The sequence below is a fragment of the Falco biarmicus genome, chromosome 5 (assembly GCF_023638135.1).
Source record: "Falco biarmicus isolate bFalBia1 chromosome 5, bFalBia1.pri, whole genome shotgun sequence".
Taxonomy (NCBI): Eukaryota; Metazoa; Chordata; class Aves; order Falconiformes; family Falconidae; genus Falco; species Falco biarmicus.
The window spans coordinates 81,297,872-81,311,672 of NC_079292.1; the positions used below are offsets into that span (position 1 = coordinate 81,297,872).

Sequence of the window (13,801 nt, forward strand, 5' to 3'; positions counted from 1 at the left end):
CTTTGCACCTGACTTCTGTCATCCTTAAACATAGTTCATCTAGATGTGTCTTTTCAGGTTTTCTGCTGTTCTGCCAAGAGTAAAGTTAGACTCAGAACTTCTTTATTCTCTGGTAGTTCCTGGTTATATAAAGTTGAAAAAAAGTATTTATTAGAATCCTGTTTTCAATTTGACTTATTTATTCCTAAATTCATAATACCTCCTTGATTTCTGCATGTATAGAAAGACTTGGAGTAAAAAGATCAAGAATCAGCTCTTCCTGTGCTGGGAAGGCTTTTTTGTTTGTTTGTTTGTTTTCCTTAAGTCCTGAAAAGGTTTGATTTATCATCACTCTGTGTTTTGATTTTGTATGTGTTGTCTTTGTATCCAGTATTGCTTAGCATTTACATCCCAAAAGAAAAGTTACATTGCTAAGACCCAAGAAGGCATATCTTTTTTTTTTTTTTTAAAAAAAAAATGTAAATACTTACCAGCGTCTTCTAAGTGCGTTTGAATCTGCCCACTATCACAGGCTAGTTGAAAGATAATTTTGCAGTCCCTTTGCACTGTTAATCCAGCCAGGATACTTTCAGAGTCTCAACCAAAAATCCTATTTGGAAATTGCATTTGCTTCCGTGGATTTGTCAAGTTCCAGTTGAACATAGCTCTTTAGTGTGATTTTTGCTTTCTGCCTTTTGCTTATATAACGTTTTCTTAAAATCTTCATTGCTTGTTATGAATTTATATCATCAACCCGTGTTAATAACGAATAACTAAGTAATATAGTGTGATTTTTCTCCTTAATTATTTTTGTCAGCTATTGTAGAAATTTTTTTTTCCTCTATTTTGCTATATTCCATTACTGAACATTCTGCTGTTTATATCACTCATATTTAAGGAGTTCATTTCCTTTTATTTTTTGTGATAGATAGAGCAATTCTGTGAGAACTCATACAGCCTGTGAAATGAATCAGATCACAAAAACAGAAGGACTAATTAATACTTTTTTTTTCCTTCATATTTTTACTGAAGTTCCTTATCTCTGTATCCTTAGGACCTTGAAGTCTGTGGGTTTTTTAATAGTCTCTATTACTATATATGCTTTCTGAGAAAAGTATTTTTGTATTTACATGACTTTGTATAGCTTATTACTTTATTTATTAAAAAAATGAAACACAACAGCAAAATGTTTTAAGGTTAATTTCACCCTCTGATGTATCTCAAATTATACAGTTTACATAGTCTGTATACTGCTGAGTGGAACCCTGAGTATGAGTATAGGATTAGATATTTTATTACTGCTATTGTATTTTTTCTTTTTTTTTTTTTTTTTCATTTTTTTAACTTTTCTGGTTGTATAATGTTGTGCTGATTCCTGAGCTTTCTCTTAGAAAAGTTTTGCTGCTTTGTTAGCCACTTGGACCTCAAACTGGCAAAAAGATACAGTTCAACCATGCAGCAATAAGTTATAATTTGAGGAAGTGGAAATATGTAACAGATGTTGGAACTCTTCAGACAGATTTTCCACCTTGTGCTGCCAAACACTCTGATGCCACAGATAGTGAGGACAGTGTAGGAAACCAGTTATGATTACCAGGTCTTGTCATTTGATTTAGGCATATTTTAGTAGTGGTGAAGAAAAGGTGCAGTATAAAAGAATATGCTGTTAAATATCGTTAGCCTGTCTACAGGAGCAGAAGACTATTATTAGTGTTTTAATAAGTTTGCCTTTTTCCTCAGAATAATATTTTGAATAGGGTGTAGAAATGGGCATATTTTTATAACATTACAAAATCATGATGCTGTGACTGTATTTTTGTTATGTCATCTCCCTCTTACACAGCGATAATGTTTCCCATGACCTGCGTTATTTCTTCCTACTGTTAGATTCCTTCAGGAGAGACAGAAATAAAAGTAGAACTTTGTGGGTTAAGAAGGTTTCTTGTTAAAGTAGGTGAACAAATTTGAAATGGTGAATTCTTAAAAAGTCTTATCCAGTGCTTTATTATTCCTGCTGATGAGCGAAGTACTGAAATATTTGCTAAATTTTTCTGAAGATAATTTTTCTCAAATCTTGAGGGACAGATATTGCTCTTTGTCCATATGTAACGAAGGTACAAGAAAAAAAAAACATACTAGAGATGAGAGATAAAGTCTTATTATGGCTATGCTTTTTTCTATTAAACTACAAACTACAATGCAGTTTAGTTAGATTAAAAAATTCAGTAGATTTTTGTTACACGAAAAACTGATCATTCGCTGAGGGTGAATTAGATATACATATGTCTTAATATACTGTTTTTCAGAATGATGTCATTAAAAGAAGGTGCCAAGTGTCATTTCATTAGTGTTTGAATATTGTTTCCTCAGATTAAAAATCTGAGAAAGTGTGAAGTGGCATTATTTTGTCGCAGTAATGCTACAAATAATGCAAGTTTTGGTTTTTTGTTTGTGGGGGTTTTTTTAAGTATTAGGATATTCATATTAACTGATGGCTTTGTGATGTTATTTGCTGTTTTGTTTTTGAATGATTATCTGACTATTCTTACATAAACTATGAATAACAGCTAACAAAATTAATTTATCTATACTGAATTTGTTGATCTCTCCGTAATGATTTACTTAATATTGTGAAGGGCTCAATCTGCAGAAATATAAATTGGATGCCTGTTAGTTACAGCAAAATAATTCATCCTCATTTGTGGATGAAATCCTGCATTCATTTTCTTCAAAATGAAACAGTATAGGGCCCAGGAAGAAACTATCTATGTTTTTAAAAATCATTTCAGTTTATGCAAGATACTCTATTATTTCCTTTTTCCTTAAATCTGCAGTTTAGGATTAATAGAGATATGCAAGGAATCTTAAGTGTGCTAAAATGGAATTAGTTATTAATAGTTTTAATACAGCGTTTTACCTGTAAAATAGTTCATACCCTGCGTTATTTCACTCACTCCATGGATGTACTATGTAATCCTTCACAAGATGCTTACCTGAAATGATAATGTCATGATTCCTCAGAAATAAATTTAATATATAAAAATAACAAAAAAGACTGCCTAGTTGCTATTGTGATTAAATCTGTTTACAGTGCCTTCTGTGACTCACATTCCAGGAAAAAAAGAAAGATTCTTTTGATTTCTTTTTTACAGGAATCAAGAAAAACCACAGGACCTCTGTATTTATATTTGAATCTACATCAAACAATTTTCATTTGGAACCATTGCCTAGAGAAGTTCTTGCAGGGAGGAAAACATTATAACCTATTTTTGAATGCCTTTTGTTTTAAGATGATTTTCAGAAGACACTTCTTGACCCTGTCTTGCTACTTTCCACACAGTAGGGTAGAAATACTAGTATTTCTCTCCACTTTGAAATACCATTTTTCTAAAAAGTATGGGGTTTTTTTCTTTTATTGGAAAATACTTTCTTGTGTCTCACTGTGCCATCACATCCAACTACAATTTGCTTTTCAGAATTTTTGCACATCAGAAAATTGCACTATTAACCCTATACTCCCTGTCTATGGAATAATAGGAATATTATAATTATATAGATATACATAATATATAATATAATAAATAGGAAAATAATAGGAAGCAAACCGTAGCATTGTCAGAAAGAGGGCTAGGTAAGGGCTCTGGGCTATGGAAATCATTTCAGGCAAAGCACTGAAGAGCTATACTGTTTGTGGTACCTAAGCTAAAGGTTTTTAGATCTGGCAGAGTATCTCTGCTGTATTGGACTGTCTACTGTGCCTTATAGATAACATGCATAACGTGAATGTGCAGCCTAGCAAGCTATCTGTCTGAAAACTTTCTTGTTGCACTAAAGTGGAGTTTTCACTGAGATTTATTTTGGCCTCACACTGATTCATCCACCATATTTCCAGTTCAGGACATCTTTTTCTTTTTTGTAAGATTCTCTGTAGCTATAACTTTCCATCAGTTTCTATTTTTCCACTTTAGTTCAGGGAGTCAGTAAGGTATATTTGTTTAATAACAGCTAGATAATTGGATTCAAAGCCCCAACATGTTTAGAATTTTCTTACTGGTTTTCTGGTTCTTGGATTGTTGATTAATAAAGGAAACCCTCACTGCCAACTTTCATTTAAAAACTTCATGGACACTGTCTTACAGTCTACAGGTTAGGTGCTTTTTTCCAAACATAAGGCTCCATTAGTGGGTCTCCATCATAACTTTCACAGGAAAACTGGAACAGACGGGATTATTTTTCATAGGACTGTTAGATCTGATGAACTCATTAGCTTACTTACAGGAGGCTGATCACTTCTTATTGAAAGCTTTTATTAGGTTTACTTGTTGAAGCATGGGCAGTATACTCTCAGGTACAATTGACCAGGAGACCTGCAACTTTGACATCCCAATAAGCATAAGAGAAAGTGGCATCTACAATGCTTGGGAATCCAACTTCAGTATGTGTGTATATATATATATATATATGTCTCTATATATATCTATATCTATCTCAGGGTGGTGCCTTAAGTCACAACGCTCTTTCTTTATTCCTTTAATACTTTAACAGATTGGGGAACATGCTCATAATTCTTGCCTGTTGAAGCTGGAAACGCTGAATGAAATTCTTTCAGCTTGCATAATTTCTATAGCTTTTATTTCTGTTGAGAAGGTGAGGGTTTTATGCTTAGCTGTAGGCATTTATCTCAGTGTATATGACCTTTAATTCAGTAATGGTCTGTATTAGAAGACCTTTGTTATAGTTGTACAAAAAATCTGCAAGCCAAGTAAATGAACCTAAAACATCCTGTTAATTCCTGTTAGATAAAAATACAAGAGCAGTTGAAAGCTCTCAAATGTGTAAGTGCTGAAGTGAAACCTTCACCCTTTATATGCTTTTAACCTTCATCTCCTTTAATAACCTCATCTGAAAGACCAGCCGAGGAAGCAGTGACTGTATATAGAGTTCAGCATCGCCATTAAGTAACAAAGTCCAAAGTCATTCTGCATGTGTCTAGAAGATTAATGTATCTAATGCTTCTATATAGTAACTTCTACTTAGAATTTATATGGATCATTTTTAAATCTGAAGTACAAAGCTAGTTGCCCTAATTTAAAGACTAGTTACAGAGGGGTTACAATATCTTGCTGTGCAGAGACATTTAAACTAACAGCTTGGAATTCTATTCATAGATTCATTAATCATTTCCTTTGCATTACTGCTTTTTATCAAAGTCTGTCAGATTGCTGTCATTATACAGAAGTAGCTAAAATTTTCTTGATTGCTGTCAGAAGGAGGAATGTACAGAAACCTTTACTATCCATAACATCCCACATTTTCTGCACAAGTATTATGCATAACCTAGATACCCAAGTATACCTTTGAAAGATCTGTGCTTCTGTAAAAAGGAATTCAGATGACAAGGTGGTACATTCTTTTCTAAGAATGGGTTAATAATACCACTGAGCTTGCTTTACATCACAGTAATAAGCATAGCTTTCAAAGAGATTCCATGACTCCATATGATGCTTAATACTACTGTGGAGCACTGTACCTTAGAAGAAGTAAAAGTTCTTGATAAGTAATTAGATTGCTTATTAACTACCTGAAGAATGGAAACTTTCATCCTCTTTGTTGTATCTATGCTAAGTATGCAATATGGGCTTTCTGGACTCAAGACCTGTTTCAAGAAGCAGTTCACGTAATATTTCACTCTTTGTCTATTTCCGGTTACTTTTTTTCATATAATTTATGTAATTTAATAGCTTAAGGTACATTTCGTTCTGAAAAAGAAAACTATTTGGCCAAATATAAATTCTGAAGCCAAATAAACAGTTCTTCAAGGTATTTCTCTAGAACTAGTACAAGAGAATTTGCTTTACTGAGTTGTATGGACAGCTGTTGCAACATTTGTGATGATATATGAACTTTTGGAAGTTCAGATATGAAGGTAACCATTTATGGAAGGATTATTCCACATGAGTAAACATTTACATTATAATAAGAAAGGACATGCCAAGCTATTCACAAGAGGCTTACGTTCTTGAAATTATAAATTTTATGTTTCCATGAGAAATGGGGATGCTATATAATGTAAAAGAAGTAGCACTGAAATATGCCAGAAGTCATTAGTTTTTATTTTGAAAGCATTCTAAATGTGCTCACAAATAGTTACTTCTACAATGTTGAAAAATAGGAACTAGTGTGTTTTTATACACCGATACAATTTTTAATACAGTTCTTACTGAATTTCTGCGAATTCCGTAAAACTCAAAATGTAATACTGTATAGATTTTCTAATCCACCAAGGAGATAGGAGATCCTAAGCTCAATCAAAGTAATCATACTGCAAAGGCAATCACAGCAGCCTTCATTTTTATGGTAATTGTTTACTTATTAAGCAACCTTTTTTTGTAAAGTGGCAAGCAAAAGCAGCATATTGTATTTTAAAGGTTTCCCTTTCTGCTTCCAGAAGAAGCAAACTGATTTATCTTATGCTGCTGTCTATATTTCTGTTTGTTTGATATGCTGTATCTCGATGGATCTGATAGATCCAGCTGTTGTTAAACTCCTTATTACTGTAACAACCAACTGGAGTAACATTTTCTTGTTTTGTACAAAGGGTTGATCTCTGGATTTAGTTGTGCACTCTGCAGTGAAAGAGATACGTTTTCACTTCAGAGATGTATTAAAGATCAGAACTTTTCAGGTTTCTGTATGATAAAAATTTTGGTCCCGATGTCTGTAGTTTTCGAGATTGTAGGTCTGCCACAGGTTTATGTCAAGTAAACTGCTGTGTAGGGTGGTTAGGGACATGCAGAATGCTGTAGTAATTAAATTATTTTATCTACAGGGAGAATAGACAGTAATTGTCTCCATTGGCCATATATACATGTTGTATATTGTAATAATGGAAATGTCTGCATTGTTTCAGGACTTCTAGGATGCACGTGCATGTCGTCTTTATACATATATGTAAAATAAAATTTCTGAAGTGGCCCTGAAGTTTAAAGGTTGAAAATTGTAATGCCATGGAAAACGTTGTAGAATAATTCTGGTAGCTGGCCTACTATGGCAACTTGAAATATGCATACACAGTCTTCATATCTAACCTAGAAATCTGGTGGTCAGAGTCAAGCTGAAATTAACTGCCTGCAAGTCTTATACTAGAAATTCTAATCTGGCTGAACAAGTTAACTACTATTCTGTTGTAGGTGTTTTAAACATAGAGGTGATTTTCTCTAATGAGCTTTCCTTAGAAAGTCCCTCGCTGATTCTTGACTGAAGTAAATAAAATTTCAGTCTTTTAACTGACATTGGTAGACTTTGATGTGTGTCATATATGCAAATATTTTATCAGACATGTTTGTCTTCTATTGTGTCATTCTTTCAAATGAAAGTGAAATAACGGATCTGAGCTTGCGCAGTCAGTCAAGTGAAGAGTCATGGAGATCATTTAACTAATAAAATATATTTATTGTTTCATCTTTGAGTTACTGGCAAAAAAAAATTTCTATAAATGCCCTGATAGTTAAAGCTAATTTCTGAAAATACTGAGTCCACAAGAAAAGTTAGTTACACATCATTAAGTATAACCATGATGTGAATTTCACCACTCCTCCCACAGGTGTTTTCCATTAGAATATGTCTGCTTCATTCAGACCTATTTTAAGTAAATTCATAAGGAAATGCCTCTTTACATGTTTATCCTGGAAAGGCAGATAGGTGTTTTATTTTATAAAGCTGTCTAGAAGTTTTCTATTCTATTCTTCGAATTAAAAAATATTTTTCAAAATATAGTATTGCAGTTTAGTAATGTATTTCTAGCTGCCATTAGAGACACTTTTAATTAAAACATAATAAAGTTCGTGAAACAGAAATGAGTGTTTCTTAGAAATGCTGGTGAAAGGGGTATTTGCCTGCATAAGTGTTTGTGTAAAAATTTTATGTTCGTTATACACACTTCTATTAATATAAACCTCTACTGTTACACTTTCCTTTTGGTCATCTTTATAATACAGTATCTCTTAAATAATATGTTAAAAAGTGTACTGTACTTGCTAGCAATTACCTTGCGACAAATTCCCAACCTCAATAATTTCCAGTTTTTTCAGTTTTGGAAAGCAGCTAACCTCTTACAGACAAAACCCACATCTTTCAAATGCTTTATTTGGTTTAGTGAAAAACAGATAAATGGGTTGTGATTAAGAACAGTGACAGATTATACATCTAAATGCAGGTTACATGGTCATTTTTTTTCAGTGTTCATTTTCTCCCTGAAAAAAATGTTCCAGTTTACAAGAAAGCTGGGACAAAACAGCATTCACGTTTGCTCTCATTTACTGGATTTCAAAGTTCATGGCATCACAAATGGTTGGAAAAAATAAATTAGCCTTCTGCCCTTTGTACGTATAACTGAGAGGTAGTACAAGCATCATTTAAATTCTGCAGCTGTTTAAATGAAATGTTTAAAGTGTGGTGTTACTTAGACCATCTTTATAAATTTTCTAATTGTTGCTTTTATTTAATGATTTTTTTTTTCCAACTTGTTTTCAAATTCTCTTCAGACTGAGAGGAAATAGTAAATAATTAGGAAGGTAATTATTTCTTGTTATTGGTTGCTTTTTTTTTCCATGACATGAGCTCAATTAACAGAGTGCTGTAGATATCGCTATACTGAATCTACATTTGAAGTAATTTTGTAAGCAGCTGACAAACCTGAGTGTCTTGAGTGAGTTCTTTTTGTCTGTTTTACTAGCAGACTGTGGTTACAATAATATAGCAGACTGTGGTTACAATAATATGAATGTTTTCTCCCAATAGCATCAGCGACTTCTTGACATTTTGGAAGCAGAGAAGGAAGTGCTATCAGAAAAGATAGAAGAAGCTTTGATGCAGCAGTCACAAAAACACAAGGTATTTCTTTTATTTACCAAAAAAAAGGGAGTTTGATCTGCACCATGAAGTTCATTGGGAATGATCCTGTCACAGTTACTGACAGGAAGAGGAAGCTTTCTCAAGCACTTTGACTGAAATTAATTTTAGCCACTCCTCTATTGTGTGTTGCTTTTTAATTTTTCATAACTAATTTCACTTACAGGAAGTGCTTGACAAATGTTTGGATGAAGAAAGACAAAGAAGTAAGGAGGCTGTGGCAGCTGCTGCAAAGGTATCTCTTGTTAAGTAGCAGGCATGCAACATGATTCCATGTGTATCATTACTAAAGCCCATTCAGCAACTCACTCACATAGATTTGTCAAGCTCTGTCTTCTCATCTGTATGTAAAAGAAGCCGTTCTATAGATCACGGATATATGTGCTACATCCTGTGCCTTGATACAGATAGTCTATGTAACTGGTATCGAAGATAGCCTCTGAATTAGTTTATAATAAGAAGTGACAATATGGCAGTTCATTTGTTGGCATTACCTAAATACCTGCTTTCGTGGTCTTTCGGTTAGCGACAAGAACACATCTTAATTTGAAGAGCTAGGTAGCAGGGTCAACTGATGATCTTAATAAGACAATTAGCATTGTGTCTGATTTAACTTTTGTTATGGTCACATGGTCCTTTTCAGTGAGGACAGACCATTTTATAAATGGTGTAAAAGTCTGGACATTTTAACAGGCTTTCAATTACTTTATTTAAGATGATTGACTAAAAGTGAGCATCTGCTTTTTAAGATATGTCTTCTGTCTCTTTCATTTTTAAGTGCATTGGGTTAGGACAGTAATTTTGTAAATGTTAAGCTATCTTTCATTTCTAATACTGATTATACAAGAGTTCAGTAGCGTGTAGTGATCTGGGAAGACTAGCCATGCATGGTACCTAGCACAGTTGGTTAGGCTATATTATAATTTCCTTTTTATCTTCATAATGTAATATATGCATGCTAGGTAAGCGCCTCTGAATAACATTCAGTGATCCAAGAATCATCTGTTACATGGTTGATCCTAGGGGAAATGTGTGCTTAATAAAATATCTTAATTATATAGGGCATTTTTTTAACTTGATTTTCATTATATTTTATAAATGTCTAAATAAAGCATCAAGTCCCAATGAACTGCAAGAAACAGCTTTATAGGTGTAGGCATTTGAGGAACCCAGTGTTTTTTGCCATTTACAACTTTGCCTGACCAGTTCCATAACCACCACCAAGGGCACTGGGAAGACCTGTAAGCTTATTAAACCTGAAGGGGCTGTGGGTATTGTTTGTCAGCCTGTGGGTTTTTTTTTTAATTTTGAACTTCAGTCTGCCATTACTTATTCGTAGATATTTAGCAATGATTGTCTTGCTGGTAAATATATTTGTGTGGCTCAGCAGGTGTAGAGCTCTCCTTGTTACTTCAAATTCCATATGTGTCTTCTGATGATTTCTTGTATTGGAAAATGACCCAAACTAACCAGTACTTGTAGGATGCATAGCTAAGGAGCTTTGGGAGGGAAGACACATTGGTTTTAAGTATGTATTGGCTACTTACAGAAAACAGACTGTTTTTGGACATTAGACAGCTGTAGATAAGCGCAGGAGTATCACATGTATGAGAATATCAGGCACTGTAGGGAAGGCCCATGACGGACCTACTCTTACATGGTTTCTGCTGCATGGTTGTTTTTCTTTGTCGTGGCATTAAACAAACTAGTTATGATATATTGTTTTTTTCAGCAGATGGGGATTTAAGACCCTTGCTTGTAACTTTCTTTTTCTTTCTGTAACTACAAAGTCATTGTCCAGTGGTAATACGTGCTTGATAGCACCATAATGTAATTGTAAGTTCATAGTTCAGAAGTGAAAATATTCACATCCCATATCTTGTCAGCTCATAGATCTCATTAGAAGTAATATATATGAGTTAGGCACCCATGTTGGGTATTTTGGTTGTTTATTTGTGCTTGATTTGTTGCAAAGGCTGAAAAAGAAGTAGTGCGGGAGGCTGTTCTGAAAGCAGTAGAGGAGGAGAGGAGAAATATGGAGAAGATTCATGCAGAAGAAAGAAAAATGTGGGAAGCAGAACGTGACAGACATAAAGAGAAAATTGCTCAGGCTGTTTGCGAAGCCATGCAAGAGCAAAGAAAACACAATCAGGTTAGTATATTTTTACCCTTCCATGGACCTGCTTTGTATATTTTATTTTTTCTTTTGAATGTCTACCTAATGTTATGGTAGATTGGGTTTTGTGACATCTATCATTCTTCACTGCACCTGGTTGATATTTCAGTGCACAGCAATCTTCTCAGTTTGTTTTTCTAGACTATGTGTATGGAAAGAATTTGGCAGATACAGAACAAAATTCCTGCAACCCTTTCAGGTACATATATTGAAATGAGATGAATCATGCCCTTTAAGTGGCTGGGTTTGCTCACTGACTTCAGAAGATGCCCAAGATGACTAGCTCAGATAGTGGCATTTATGTTGTAGACAGTTCAGGTGACTTTTTCTTTTTTATACCTAGGAAAATATGTTAGATTTGTTCCTTATTCTGCTGGAATTCCATTATCTCTCTTAGCAAAAAGGTGTTTTTCTAAGACGATAAAACAGAATAGGTACAAAGTAAAAAGAGGGTTATAAAGATTGGAAACCTCTAAACCAGTAATGAACCAGAAATGTTTCTGGAGTTGCTTTCTAGCGGTGCTTCTATAAGTATAATTGTATGTCACTTCACACAAATTGAGAAGGACGTTTCCAATATTGCTTTTAACAATTGTAGGAATTACAAATTAAATATGTTGTGATAGCAGTTATATTACTCTTCCAAAAGTTGAATTCTGTAGTTTCTGATGCTGGAAATATTGGGGGGAACACCCTGTTAATTCACTGATTTCTTGGTGGCATACTTGAATGTTATAGGCTGAAGAATTTTAAGTAAGATGTGTTTCATTAAGGTGATTGAATTTCATATGACTTTATTTTCTGCATGTCCTGAATGACAACAACATAGAAAGGACCTTTAGAATTTGAAGTAAAATAGTGTATCACAGCAGTTTAAAAATCAACTCTTTGGAGACAGATCCCATTTCCCTTTTCAGCGTTAAACAGAATTATTAACCTCATACCTAATCAACTACACAAAGTTTTTTTTGATGCCATGCCATTATTATACTATGTGTTGCTTACATTTCTAGTGTAAATAAAATGATTTTACTTTGTATATAGCTTGGTTATGTCTTCTGAACATAAAGTTATCAAGTAGTAAGATATACATTTTCAAGCTGGTAATATTACTGTACCGATAAGCCTTCAGGCACTCAAAGCCTTTATAACAAAAGATAAGCAGCTGACTTCAAAGCTAAATTCAAGCTGAGAACTGTTGCTTGGGGTTTAGATACAAATCATTTAGAGTATCCAGAATGAGAACTGGTACTAGTGCTGTAAAAGAATCTGTTAATAGATGGGAGAACAATAATAGAGTAGCTGTTTACTTCAGTAAAGAAAAACACCACAGTTTTAGAGCTTGTGGAACATGAAGAGATAAATAGGAGGATGACTATGGTGATGAAGTTCAAGGAGAGATCTGATAAGTCCTGAGGGTTTTTGGTGAAGGAGTCTTGTAGCTGGATGCACAAGGTCAGCCAGGTTTCTGTATTTATGGATTTCAGGAGCTTGTGAAATGCCCTGTGGGTGGTGGATTAAGTTGATGTAGTGACTCAGGGTACATTTACCTTCCCTGTGGAGTGTACTGCCAGAGTTTCTTGTTGCTGATGTTGCCTTTGAAGTTGTCACAAGACAGGATATTAGAAGAATTTTAATATTGATGGATGTGTTCGTTCAAAGTCTTAAATATACTGAGCTGTCAGTGCTTTTCTGGTGAAGAAATTCAAGCCTTTCAACAGGACAGGTTTTTCAGCTCAAGCTGCTAGTTGATCAAGCAGTTGGTAGTTGTTGGAGAGTCTAGTGTTGTAGTTGTGATGGTGAGTAGCACTGAGGTATTGGAGAGTGTTGTGATTAATTCTCCTATAAATATGTCTTGCTCTTGATGTAGTCATTGGCATTAGTTAATTACATCTTTTTTAATACCGAATAGCTCTGACAATTTTGATAGTACAGGTATAATACATCTTATCCAGTTATAATATGGGATGATTTCTCCTTTGAATTCGATTGTTTTTTCAAATACCTAATCTATTTTCCTAATTAAGGAAAATGCAGATTTTTCTTGAGATTTCCAATATTCTGTCACATTAATGTATAGCATATTTGAAGTCACACTCTTTATTCTCCAATTAACCAGTACAAATTCTTCAGAGAGGATGGACTTTCATGTAGCAATCTGTTTCTTGCAGGAATTTTCACTTGTTACCTCTGCCAAGAACTTGCCTGCCTCCTTTAGGCCATTGCTGTTACAAACACAACTACAAAAATTCTCTTGAGGACAAAAGAAGTCCTGCAGTGCTCATGTGCCAGCTGATAGCTTATAAACAGGTTGTCAGATGTTATGTTGGTTTAGCAAAGAAAAACATTTGGGACTACGGGCAGTTTGTGTGCAGACATTATTTTTTTTTAAGTAGAGCCTTCCACTCAGAGTTGATTCTTATTTGTATTTTTTTTACTATAAGATTTCTCTTTCAAGAGCTGTAACTGCACTATTGACTTTCTTGTGCAGTTACTGTTTAGAAAACATAATCTGTCAAGTCAGCTCTGTAATGGCCAAAAGACATACTGTAACATTTTAGACAACGAAATGTAAAATTGTGGCTGTGTAACACTTGCCTCATTTAATTCCTTATTCTGTGCTGTATAATTCTTTATGCTTCCTGCTTCAAAATTGTCACTTGATACTATTATTATGTTTAGTACCAAGTAATGAAACAACTGAGCATAGCTGAATGTAGGGGAACATGCAAAATA

The 13,801-nt window shown here is 34.1% G+C and overlaps 1 protein-coding gene across 6 annotated transcripts in view; it reads left to right on the forward strand.

Moving 5' to 3' along the window:
* The window catches only part of CCDC91 (coiled-coil domain containing 91), a 150,049-nt gene that overhangs the window by 92,789 nt on the left and 43,459 nt on the right, over positions 1-13,801 (forward strand). For all 6 annotated transcript variants that reach the window (XM_056341289.1, XM_056341287.1, XM_056341288.1 and 3 more), the window contains exons 9-11: positions 8,779-8,871; positions 9,056-9,124; positions 10,865-11,041. In XM_056341289.1, coding sequence (XP_056197264.1) covers positions 8,779-8,871; positions 9,056-9,124; positions 10,865-11,041 — 339 coding nt within the window. The remainder of the gene's footprint in view (positions 1-8,778; positions 8,872-9,055; positions 9,125-10,864; positions 11,042-13,801) is intronic.